Source organism: Podarcis tiliguerta, assembly GCF_965153285.1.
Source record: "Podarcis tiliguerta genome assembly, chromosome: 13".
In the NCBI taxonomy this organism is placed as follows: domain Eukaryota; kingdom Metazoa; phylum Chordata; class Lepidosauria; order Squamata; family Lacertidae; genus Podarcis; species Podarcis tiliguerta.
In genome coordinates this window covers 11,339,441-11,352,079 of record NC_139546.1, presented here as the reverse complement: position 1 = coordinate 11,352,079, position 12,639 = coordinate 11,339,441, and the positions used below count along the sequence as shown (strand labels likewise).

The window sequence follows — 12,639 nt, the reverse complement described above, 5'->3', positions numbered from 1 at the left end:
GGAATGAAGTGGATCCTGATCTGCTGGGTAAGACTGAAATGCTTAATTTGGCAGAGCTTTGGTAGTAAAATGGATAGCATTGCCAGACAGAATTTAGTTGGGTAATGGCTGTTGGTGGATCTCTTTTTCAGGAAGCTCATTTTTATATGGGCCTAGAAGGTAAATAAAGGTTTCCACAGAAGCATTCCTTCCTGATATTCACAATAAAAGTAAAACTACAGTGGTACCTCGGTTTTTGAACGTCTCCATTGATGAACATTTTGGTTTTCGAATGCCGTAAATGCTTCGGTTTTCGAACATGCCCCAGAAGTCGAACATGCCACACAGCTTCTGTATTGAGTTTTCCGTATTCAGTTTTTGGTTTTCGAACATTTTAGAACTTGGAACGGTCTTCCGGAATGGATTACGTTTGAAAACCAAGGTACCACTATATTTAAATTGTCTGAACCAAAGCCCACCACTTGCAGAAGCATCATGCTCCACTAACGAGGGCTTTTCATGGTTGTGTTCTTCAGCATGTCACTGATGCAATAACAGCGCATCAGTGGTGGATTTATACTGGAGCACAACAAAAATGAGACAAAACCACCACTCTGGGACGTTTGTGGTGTGAAAAACTACAGGATTTCAGCAGGAACCTACAGGACTACAAACTACAAGAAAGAAGATTCCACCTAAACATTAGGAAGAACTTCCTGACAGTAAGAGCTGTTCGACAGTGGAATTTGCTGCCAAGGAATGTGGTGGAGTCTCCTTCTTTGGAGGTCTTTAAGCAGAGGCTTGACAACCATATGTCAGGAGGGCTCTGATGGTGTTTCCGGCTTGGCAGGGGGTTGGACTCGATGGCCCTTGTGGTCTATTCCAACTCTATGATTCTATGATTCTAGGACATGAGTTCTTAAGAAAAAACAACTCTTCTCAGTGTTTGCCCCCACCCACAGAGCCCAGATGTAGGAAGCCATCAGGCCAGAGTAGGTGTCAAAATAATCTTTATTAACAAAGTGTACACTAACACTCCTGAGAAAAAAAAAATGCTCACAGTTATTTTTTTTTTTCCTGCTACTCTCACTGGGAGATTAATATGTTATTTTGGATAGGTGGCCTAGGGCCATTGCAGCATCTAACTGAGGGGTGAAAATGAGGTGGGTTTGAGGGGTCAGTTACAATGATTCTATGCAATGCTATGGTAAGGGGATTCAATTGGGAAAGGCGAATACACACATACAAAAAGTGATCTGTTTGGTTTGTTTCCTTCTTTCCAGGCTTTTCTGAAGTTCTGCTTAAACCGGCCTTGCAGATCTGTACAAAAAAATATATACAGCTGACTTGCACATACCTGCATTTTGCATAGTAGCTCGTGCAAAGAACGGCAAGGTACTGTCCAGAATAACCTTTTACGCTAAGTTGATGTGCTAACCACAAAACTGGCTGTTCCTGGAATGTTTTCCAAAGCCAGGTCAATCTGGAATGTTGCAAAAGTCTGGGAAATATATTTTCAGAACAGGTTCCCTCCACCCCAGTTTGTTAGAATAGTGTCACTCAGCCCTCCCTTACATATTGGTAGGCAACGCATGAGACACTTCACCCCGTTAACACAGACCCAAATGTGTTTGTTGCGTGGCGCTAGGGATTCTACACCTGACTTTACCAGCTCATTTCATACAATGAAGATGCAGTTGTATGCATGCTTTTCTGGGAGTAAGCCCCACCAGACTCTGCAAAACATAGCTCTGAGTAAACAAATACAATCAGGGCTACAGACAACATATTAATATGTTGAGGTTGGCTGTAGAATTTCGGGCAGGGCTCAGAGGGGCTGTCAGAAGGCCAGGGACTGCGAGCCCGAGTACAAACAGCAAGCCCAAAATCTTGTTGGCAGCCCCGTATGAAATCGTGCTACACATTTTCCCCTTTTATCCTGCTCTTCATCTGTCAAGGTGTACACTCTCTTTTTTTTCTCAACAGAGATTTATGTCCATGCAAGAAAAATGGAATATATGAAGTTGCCCTCAATATGCACTAGGGCAGATCATTAAATGGTTCGTTATATTCCCCTGTACAAAGTTGCAGCATCGTTTTACTCTTCCTTCCTTATTTCACAGGGTCCTCCTGCACAATGACTAGAATCTTCAGACACGAGTTGTAAGTATCAAAGAAAGACACAATCATTCTTGGTCTCCTACAACCCAAGAGAAGGTTAAGTTCTTAGCAGTCTCCTCGTCTTCCTCCAGACAAAATTTCCTATTATTACTTTATGACATTATGGAAGTGCTCCAATGCCCCGCCATACTAGTTACCATTCAAACACTGACAGAGGCAGACCCCAACAGTTAACAGATGCAAGATTGGGGATGTGGAGGAAAAAGTCAACCAGCCATTCTTCTTGGAGTTGGATGGGGTGGGAGAAATATGCACCTGAAGTCTACTCTATGGAGTACCATTTCTGAAATCAATCACCTTGGAAGCCAACCCACTATTAAACTGCCCCCGTTTCAGAGAGGACAGGAAATGGCAACAAGTCTCATCACCTTGAGCCATGAGTACTGTCCTCCAAGTGCAACAATTTAAAACAGCTAAAGCAACTTCTCAGTTCAGGGTCCTCTTGACTCGGCTTTGGGCTCGACTGGATTCCTAACTCCCAGGAAGTAAAGGGTCAGAGAGGTGTCTCTGAATCTCGAAGTGCTCAGAAGGTGCCTCGAGGTGCTCAGGAAGGGAAGGGAAACGGGATCCTTGGAAAAGTCCCTGGTTGCCCGGTGCCCTCCGGTGAGGCTCTAGGTTTGGCAGGGTCTGTGAGCAATGCTCTTGCTCAGAGCTGATTGTCATGGTCTCGTCAGAAGCCACAGTCAGGTGTACACCACTTGACAACGAGTCCCTGGATTTCAGCTGCAGCTTCTCGATTTCGGAGTCGCTCGGAGTCTGGTGAGGGAGGGGAAAGGGAACAAGGTTAAAACTCCTTCACCATCTAGTGGCATGTGTTTGGGTTGGCTCAAAGTCCCCCCCTGTAGGAATCTGAGAATTTCAAGTTGCAGTTGGGGAAAAAAAGGGGGGGGGGTTACATGCCTCATGCGTGACTTGGGAAGGGGGGAGAAAGTGGATTCAGTTCACATTTAGAGACAAATTTATCAAACACTGACTTTCCAAAACAATATGAGAACCAAAATATATCGCCACCCTTAAAAGTTCATACTCATCCAACTTATTCCAATGCAGTTTTCCCATCTGGTTTCAACAGAAATGCATATATTAGAGGAAAATGTGCCTTAAAATGCATATATTTGTGAGAATTATGTACAAAATGTATTAGGAGATACTGCTTGCAAAATGTGTACATTACTTAAAAAACTGCATACAAAAATGAGAGACATTTGCACTGAAATGCTTAAGAATTTCCATGAGAATTATTGGGGGGGGGGGTTCGCGAATTGCCGCAGAAATGTGGTAATCTGAATTTAAGATTGGAAAAATGAGAAACTCTGAGAACCGAAACTGACAGATCTTTCCACCCCTACTCTTGATTGCAGAAATATGCATAAAAGCACGATACACAAGAAACACTAACTGCTTAGTAACAAGGAGGCAAGTTCAATACAAAACTTCACTATTCTATCAGATCTCCTTGTTTACACAGCAAGGGGTATATTTTGAAGAGCACGGTACAACATTTGTCTCTGTTTTCTGTAGATAACTGAACACACATGCCTACTTTTCCACAAGTCCCACCCCCCCTACGGAATTTAAAGTTCTTTGCTGCAGTATATGTAGTCCAGGGGTCCACAAACTTTTTCGGGGGGCTGGTCCACTGTCCCTCAGACCTTGTGGCTTCCTCCAGCTAATCCAAAGCTGTGCTAGCACCGCAGAAGTCAGTCCCCACATGCCAAGGCCTCTGTGCTGTACTGGTTTAGCTTGGGGACTGACCAAGCGGGCGGCAGGGTCCACGGGCCGGATTTACGAGCCTGGTGGGCCGCATCCGGACCCCGAGCCGTAGTTTGCCGACCCGTGATGTAGTCTGTTAGTTGCATGCACATTGCTGTACTAGCTTGGTTCTTCCATCCCCCGTGATGTACCCCCAAATACAGAGGTACCTTTGGTTACGTACTTAATTCGTTCTGGAGGTCCGTTCTTAACCTAAAACCGTTCTTAACCTGAGGTACTACTTTAGCTAATGGGGCCTCCCACTGCTGCGCGATTTCTGTTCTCATCCTGAAGCAAAGTTCTTAACCCGAGGTACTCTTTCTGGGTTAGCGGAGTCTGTCACCTGAAGAGTCTAACCTGAAGCGCCTGTAACCTGAGGTACCACTGTACTCAGGCTTTGAAGCCAGGCACTATCTCTCACCAGCCTCACTGCAAATGAAGGACTTTGATTCCTGCAACTCACCTCCTTTGTGGGAGTCAGTTCCTCTTCTCCTAGTGGAGTTTCAGGTTCTGTGCTCCTCATGCTCATGCTATACAAAGCCAGGTTGTGGGAGGATGGCGAGATAGTGCTATACGCAGGTGGCACTTGAGACAGCTGTCGCTGCAGCAGCTGCAGGATGAGGTTCAGGTCAGAAGACATCCTGGACTCCAGCCTACAAGAGAGATCATGACATTTTAGCCTGAAGCACACTGAGCGAGCGAGGAAGGTGTGTGTGAGACTATCCCAAAGACTGCCTAAGTCTAGTTTGAGCAAGGTGTTAGTCCCTGACATAACCAGCAGGGTGAATCTGCGCGACACCGAGGGCTATTTTTTAAAAAAAGGGCTTTATTTCAGATTACCAGAAGCTGGTTCGTCCAGTAACTTGGGCCACATACTGTTCATATAAGTAGAGTCAGCTTGGATGAGTAGCATATAACATGGGTGCCAGAAACTTGTAGCCTTTCTGAGACCCAGCACCGAGAGCCTTCTGGCGGTTCCCTCATTGCAAGAAGTGAGGTTACAGGGAACCAGACAAAGGGCCTTCTCGGTAGTGGCGCCTACCCTGTGGAATGCCCTCCCTTCAGATGTGAAGGAAATATTCAGCTATCTTCTTTTTAAAAGACATCTGAAGGCAGCCCTGTTTAGGGAAGTTTTTAATATTTAATGCTGTATAGTTTTTAACACTTGGTTGGAAGCCATCCAGAGTGGCTGGGGAAACTCAGGCAGATGGGCGGGGTATAAATAATAAATTATTATTATTATTATTATTATTATTATTATTATTATTATTATTATTATACTTCCCAGGATCTTCTGGGGGAAGCCATGACTGCGATTCAGAATAAGTGACTCAGAAACAGAGTAAGATATCTAAGGAAACGTCCCTGCCTTTGAAGTTTGCAAGAAAAAGTAAATTTTATTCATTTGATATAATTTATATACAGTGGCACCTCCGGTTGTGCACAGGATCCATTCCGGAGCTCCGGTTGGATCCCAAGATGTGTGTATCCGGAGGTGCGGCTTCTGCGCATGGCAAAACTTGGAAAAATACTTCTAGGTTTGCCACGAACATATCCCGAAGGATACATATCCAGAGGTGAATGTAAGTAGAGGTACCACCGTACTGCTTGATTGTGAAAAATAAAATAAAAACAAAACTCAAAGCAGTCTGCAAAAAATAAAGGTAAAATCTAGAAAAAGGTAAAATCTAGAAAAATCCACAACCCTACTTTAAAACATACAAAAGTTAAAAGACTAAAATATTTTTACAAGGTGCTGAACAAAGTGCAATGCAAGTGCCTGCTTGATCTCAATAAGCAGGGAGATCCAAAGTGTAGGAGGCACTGCCACACTAAATGATCAAGTTCTTAAAAATGTAGAACGAGTATTCTGTTGCACCTGAACCCAAGTTTTCAAGGGCTTTATGTACTAACACTTTGAACGTGGCCCGCTAGCAGATTGGCAATCAGTGTAGATCTCTGAGTACAGGTGACTGTATCACGGATGCTTTAGGAACAGGTAATAATAATAATAATAATATAATTTTTATTTATACCCCACCCTCCCCAGCCAAGACCAGTCTCAGGGCGGCTAACAAGCAATAATAAAAATAAGTTGAATGAATACAACTTAAAAACAAAATTAAAATACAACATTAAAATATTGAAACATTAAATGTTAAAATGTAGTCTCATCGCAGGAGGAGAAAGGAAAAGAAAAAAGAAAGAGGGGGAGGGAATCAAATTGGCTCCAAGCCAAAGGCCAGGCAGAACAACTCTGTCTTACAGGCCCTGCGGAAAGAAATCAGATCCTGCAGGGCCCTGGTCTCATGAACACTGTGGTACAGTGGACACTCAGGTTGCGAACGTGATCCGTGTGGGAGACACGTTCGCAACCTGGAGTGCTGCGTCTGCGCGAGCGCCTAAACCCGGAAGTAACCTGTTCCGGTACTTCCGGGTTTCGGTACGTCCGTAACCCGAAAACGCGCAGCCTGAAGCACCTTAAACCCGAGGTATGACTGTAATTGGCTTTAGATAGGATGTTGGAACACACCATCTACCTTGCAGTTTCATTTAAGTTCCTGCAACTTGGGGTTCTTCATAGAATTCATGCCCTATTGGAACCTCCAAGCAATGGCTTTTACCTGCCAAGCTGTGCCTGCAGGCACTCCAGCTTGGATTCAATCTGCCGCGGTCTGTCATCAGAGTTGGGAGGCATGTCCAAAGGGCTGTGAACCAATGACATGTGCTGGAGAGGCTCCGTAAGGGAATTAGGCCTCTTGTCTTCCCAGAATGTGAACAGGTTGGAGACATCCAATGGCGTTGCTGAGGGACAGAAAAGGAGATGGATGAAATAAGCACCTTTCTTAGTCAGTTGGGGTTTTCAGCCAACTACCATTATAACACCTGATAATAATTATTATTACTGTTTATTAAATTTATTTGTTTAATTTTTTTTAAAGCAACTTACAAGTTAAAATACAAAGATACCATAAAAAAGACAGAAGCAGTAAGACCATGCATTGCACATTATAAAACATTATTGTAAAATCAAGACAGTGTCCTATTGGTATGAACATGGCAATGAGAAATTATATAGTGAGGGCAACAGTTTGGGTCAAAGTGGGAATGACTGCAGCTGATGATGGAAACAGTGGTAAGCAGGCCTCACACCAGCATCTGAGGTGCCACGATCACACTAAACAAATATTTTTACTTTAAAAATAGACCAGTGGAACTTATTCCCTAGTTAGTGTGTTTGGCCTCAGAAGCAAACACCATTTTATTCCTGCAGTCGTGACGGTGCTATGATTGAAGCAAGTAAAATGCAGAATTGCACATATTTCTTTTTTAAAAAATCAGGTTTGAGGAAGCAACAGAAACAGTTAGAAAGCATGAAAGAGCAGTGAGTGAGGAAGAAGAGAAATGTGAATTGTGCGCTTTCCAGCTGAGGCAATATACATGGCCATCTAAAAGGGGTGATTCCCTGAGAACATGGGTAGGGAAACTAAGGCCTCGGGGCCGGATCCGGCCCAATCGCCTTCTAAATCAGGCCTGTGGATGGTCCGGGAATCAGCGTGTTTTTACATGAGTAGAATGTGTGCTTTTATTTAAAATGTATCTCTGGATTATTTGTGGGGCATAGGAATTGGTTCATTCCCCCCCCTTAAAATATAGTCTGGTCCCCCACAAGGTCTGAGGGACAGTGGACTGGCTCCCTGCTGAAAAAGTTTGCTGACTCCTGCCTGAGACCATTAAGCCCAGTGTCTAAAATTACTTACCTGCCCCACTGCCTCCAAAAGAGGAATCGTGTAATTGAATTAATTTCCTTTTCAGAGAGTAGTTTAAGACTTATGTGTATTTAGGTAAAGGTAAAGGTACCCCTGACTGTTAGGTCCAGTCGTGGATGAGTCTGGGGTTGTGGTGCTCATCTCGCTTTACAGGCCGAGGGAGCTGCCATTTGTCCACAGACAGTTTTTCTGGGTCATGTGGCCAGCATGACTAAGCCGCTTCTGGTGAACCAGCGCAGCACACGGAAACGCCATTTACCTTCCCACCGGAGTGGTACCTATTTATCTACTTGCACTTTGTGCTTTTGAACTGCTAGGTTGGCAGGAGCAGGGACCGAGCAACGGGAGTTCACCTGGTCACGGGGTCATAAATCCCATTAAACTCAGAGGGACATAAATGAGAAGTCCACATGCATAGGCTCCGATTACATCAGCCACACAAGGCTGTCTCTCCTACTGTGCTCTTCAAGAACTCAACCTCCACTAGCCCACACTTTCCATTGCTGGTTGAGCTGCAAAACTCTTCCTTTGCAGGTTGGAGGAATGTTGAAGCACAGGACCTTGCAGGGCAGCATTTCTCAAACTTTCTTCTCTGGGCTACGCTTCCAGAATAAAAATTTGTTCACACCACACCACTTTTTTAAAAAAATGATAAGAAATATATCGAAAAACAAAAATGGAACAACTCCTAGCAGTGCTTGATTTAGAACACAGAACACAGATAAACGAGCCTCTTACATACCGTATTTTTCGCCCTATAGGACGCATTTTCCCCCCTCCAAAAATGAAGGGGAAATGTGTGTGCGTCCTATGGGGCAAATGCAGGCTTTCGCTGAAGCCTGGAGAGCGAGAGGCATCGGTGCGCACCGACCCCTCTCGCTCTCCAGGCTTCAGGAAGCTATCTGCAAGCCTTGCGAGCCCGGGAGAGTTGCTGCGGGCTCGCAAGGCTTGCGGGCAGCAGCCTGCAACCCGGAGCACAGGGCGCCCTCCGGAGGATGCCCCGTGCTTCGGGAAGGTGTCCGCAAGCCTCCCGCGCCCGGTGGGACGTCCCGCCGGGCGCACGAGGCTTGGGGCGGCAGCCTGCATCCCGAAGCACAGGGTGCCCTCCGGAGGATGCCCGGTGCTTCAGGAAGGTGTCTGCAAGCCTCCCGCGCCCGGCGGGACCTCCCGCCGGGCTCGCAAGGCTTGCAGGGACCAGCCTGTTCTGGGGGCTGGGGTCGGGGGAAGCTCGGGCTTCCCCCGTGCCAGCCCCGCGCCTGGGGGGGAAATATTTTTTTTTTCTTTATTTCCCCCCCCCAAAAAAAAACTAGGTGCGTCTTATGGGGCGGTGCGTCCTATGGGGCGAAAAATACGGTATGTAACTTAGGTACGTATACAAACCCAAAGGGAGGTGTGAGCTTGCTTTTGCCTGGTAATCTCATTTATATTAGGTCTAATTTGAAACAAACAAACTCTCATCGCCTCATCAACTCAAAGAAGCCTTTCTGTTTTCTGATCTTTCATATTTGTCACGAGTTGAAAATCCCTGTTTACAACAATATGTCATGGAGAACTGTAGAATAGCCAATGAAAAGAGCCATGGATACTGTTTATGGTTGTATATCCTAACGTCACTAGGGAGCAGGTGGAGCTGGGGTCTAAACCTCTGAGCCTCTTGGGCTTGCTGATCAGAAGGTCGTCGGTTTGAATCTGCGCGGCAGGGTGAGCTCCTGTTGCTCTGTCCCATCTCCTGCCAACCTAGCAGTTCAAAAGCACACCAGTGCGAGTAGATAAATAGGTACCGCTGCAGTGGGAAGGTAAATGACATTTCTGTATGCTCTGGTTTCCATCACAGTGTCCTGTTGCGCCAGAAGCGGTTGAGTCATGCTGGCCACATGACCCGGAAAGCTGTCTGCGGACAAACGCCGGCTGAAGTGAGATGAGCACCGCACCCCATAGTTGCCTTTGACTGGACTGGACTTAACCGTCTAGGGGTCCTTTACCTTTACTACACTGAAACGTTTAAATGTTTCTTTGATTGCCCTTGAATCTTCCTGCCGCATTAGCTGCCCTCTCCCTTTGAGAACCACTGCTGTAGGGCAATGACCATCGAGCCGCATCGTCAGAGGGCACCTTAAATTACAATTTCCAGGATTTTGGGCCTATCAGTGAATCTGTAAGCTCCTTAACCCTTCTCTTAAGCTTAATGTTTTTGAGCCTAAAATTATATTTCATCAGCCTCTCACAGATGGAAAGCAGCAGGAATGTCTAATTAACACTCAGCGGTACAACGGTAATCCTCTGTGGCACCGTGCCCTGCTGGCACGATCCCATATCCATTCCCGCAGCGGCCAAACAAACAGGGCAGGACTTTTGAGGCAGACTATCAGATAATCATGTAATTCAGGCCAAGCAGATTATCTTACTATAATTTACCCAACCGGAGCCCCCAGTTACCCGTACCTGCATAGGACAGGCTGTCATCAGTCACCAGTTTGTCAACGTCAATGGCATCAGGGACCAGGTTTACCACAGCTGGGGCGTATCTGGCCTTTTCACCGATTGTGAAAGATTCGTTCTTCGTGGGGCTAGGCATCTTGGCCTCCTCTTCACTGGTCTGGGAGCAGGGCGTGGTAGTGCTGCACATATCATCCCAATGGTCCTTGCTGTGCGGACGCTGCAACTGTGTGAGCTCCGAGTACGCGTGGTACTGCTCAGGATCTGAGATGCCTGCGTCCAAGTTGTCCGAGTCTGCAGAGGCAGCAAAGAATGCAGGTAAGCTTAATATGGGGAGCCAATAGCTGCTTGCAGAATCTATACAGCAACAAAATGCTCACGTCAAGTCCACTTCCTCACTTCCCCTATACAGTGGTGCCTCGCAAGACGAAAAGAATCCGTTCCGCGAGTCTTTTCGTCTTGCGGTTTTTTCGTCTTGCGAAGCAAGCCCATTAGGGATTAGCGCTATTAGCGCTATTGGCAGTTTAAGGGCTAAAAACGGCTTTTTAAGGCTTAAGGGATTAGTGATCTTGCTGCTAAAATGCTTTTAGCAGCTTAGCGCTTCAGAAAAAGGGGTTTTGGAGCGGAAAAAAACCTCAAAATTTTTCGTCAATTTTCGTCTTGCGAAGCAAGCCCATAGGGAAATTCGTCTTGCGAAGCGCCTCTGCAAACGGAAAACCCTTTCGTCTTGCGGGTTTTCCGTCTTGCGAGGCATTCATCTTGCGGGGCACCACTGTATTAAATACAGTTCTCCACTTTTTACAGCAAAAAAAAAATTAAAAAAAATGAAGAGCACCTCATGAAAATCCATTAGCGCTTTAGTGCTAATTTCTCCTAACGGGACAGCTTTGACTAAAGTGCACATTTCTGTAAGTGATTTCCCCTAATATAATGCACCTGTGTATGTTATTTTCGCCAATATCTTCATTTTCATGCACACTTCAACCTAATGTATGCATTTTTTTTTTTTTTTTGTAAATACTGTTTGGGTGACAAGGATAGATGTGAATTTTGAAAGGTAGCTGTGTTTCTCTTTGCACGTTGTTTCAGCGGGTGCAAATTTGATAGGTTTGGCTTTACCTGTGTGCTGAACTGAGTTATTATGATTATTTAGTGAATTTATATACTGCCCTATACCCAGAAGTCTCAGGGCGGTTCGCAGAAAAGATCAACATAAAACCCATAATATATATATTCAAAATAAAAACAACAACCCAGTAACATCCCTCCCCTCCAAGAAAGACCCACATTCTAAAAGGGCATAGGATGTCAATCAGATCAACAAAAGGCCTGGTTAAAAAGGAACATTTTTGCCTGGCTCCTAAAGGTGTATTTCTCCCCCTCCCTGACTTTCTCCTCCTCTAACCATCACATTAAAAAAAAAAAAAAACCAACCTCACAAGGCCTGTGGAAAGAATTGCTGTGATGGGCACAGATATAAGAAACCTTTAAAGTGAGTCAGATAAGCTCATATGGGTTTATCAGCAGCCAAGAAAGCTGCGTGGCTCTTCCTGTTAAGAGGCACATACTTTTGATATCTAGAAGAAGGAACAGCAGATGTAGAACCCAACTCCATCTTGACCTGCACTGTTAACTTTCCCTGAGCAACTGTCCTGCCACTATCAGAGGCGATGGCACTAGACGAACCTTTGAACTGGCACATCTCTTTAAGTTTTAGTAATGGGAACGGTCAAGAGGTGGCAGCAATGGGCCTGCTATCTTCCTCGCTCCATTGCTCCACTCTGAACGGAGCAATCCTGTAATGTTTCCCGAGAGATTGACTCACCTATTTTGTTCGCTTTGCAGAGGGAATGCTTACGGCGCCGGGCTCGACGATAGTTGCATGCATATTCCTCACTGAGGGGGGACCGAGGAACACTGTCTGCCTGAGAGAGAAAAGTAATAGTCACAAACCGTTCCAGCATTTCTCCGATGAAAATAGGGATGTCCTATTCCATCATCATACCCCACCCATCTGACGGAGTTGCCCTAGCCACTCTGGGTGGCGTCCAACATATATAAATCATGGTAAAACTATACAAGGCTGCCTCCAGGTGTCTTCTAAAAGGTAAAGAGGCCCCTGACCATTAGGTCCAGTTGTGACCGACTCTGGGGTTGCGGCGCTCATCTCGCTTTATTGGCCGAGGGAGCCGGCGTACAGCTTCCGGGTCATGTGGCCAGCATGACTAAGCCACTTCTAGCGAACCAGAGCAGCGCACGGAAACGCCGTTTTCCTTCCCGCCGGAGTGGTACCTATGTATCTACTTGCACTTTGAGCTGCTTTTGAACTGCTAGGTTGGCAGGAGCAGGGACCGAGCAATGGGAGCTCACCCCATCACGGGGATTCGAACCGCCGACCTTCTGATCAGCAAGTCCTAGGCTCTGTGGTTTAACCCACAGCGCCACCCGCAGGTGTCTTCTAAAGGTTGCATAATTACTTATCTTCTTAGGTCCCATAACTCCATACCCTCCAACATTTCTC

The 12,639-nt window shown here is 45.8% G+C and overlaps 1 protein-coding gene across 4 annotated transcripts in view; it reads right to left on the bottom strand.

The window, feature by feature from the left end:
• Nucleotides 1-973: 973 nt before the first annotated feature.
• Nucleotides 974-12,639, bottom strand: part of KCNH6 (potassium voltage-gated channel subfamily H member 6) — a 119,323-nt gene continuing 107,657 nt past the window's right edge. For all 4 annotated transcript variants that reach the window (XM_083407477.1, XM_083407480.1, XM_083407478.1 and 1 more), the window contains 5 exons: nucleotides 11,944-12,043; nucleotides 10,125-10,412; nucleotides 6,537-6,717; nucleotides 4,376-4,565; nucleotides 974-2,916 (listed from right to left, as the gene is read on the bottom strand). In XM_083407477.1, the coding sequence (XP_083263603.1) occupies nucleotides 2,632-2,916; nucleotides 4,376-4,565; nucleotides 6,537-6,717; nucleotides 10,125-10,412; nucleotides 11,944-12,043 (1,044 nt within the window). In that variant the 3' untranslated portion in view covers nucleotides 974-2,631. The remainder of the gene's footprint in view (nucleotides 2,917-4,375; nucleotides 4,566-6,536; nucleotides 6,718-10,124; nucleotides 10,413-11,943; nucleotides 12,044-12,639) is intronic.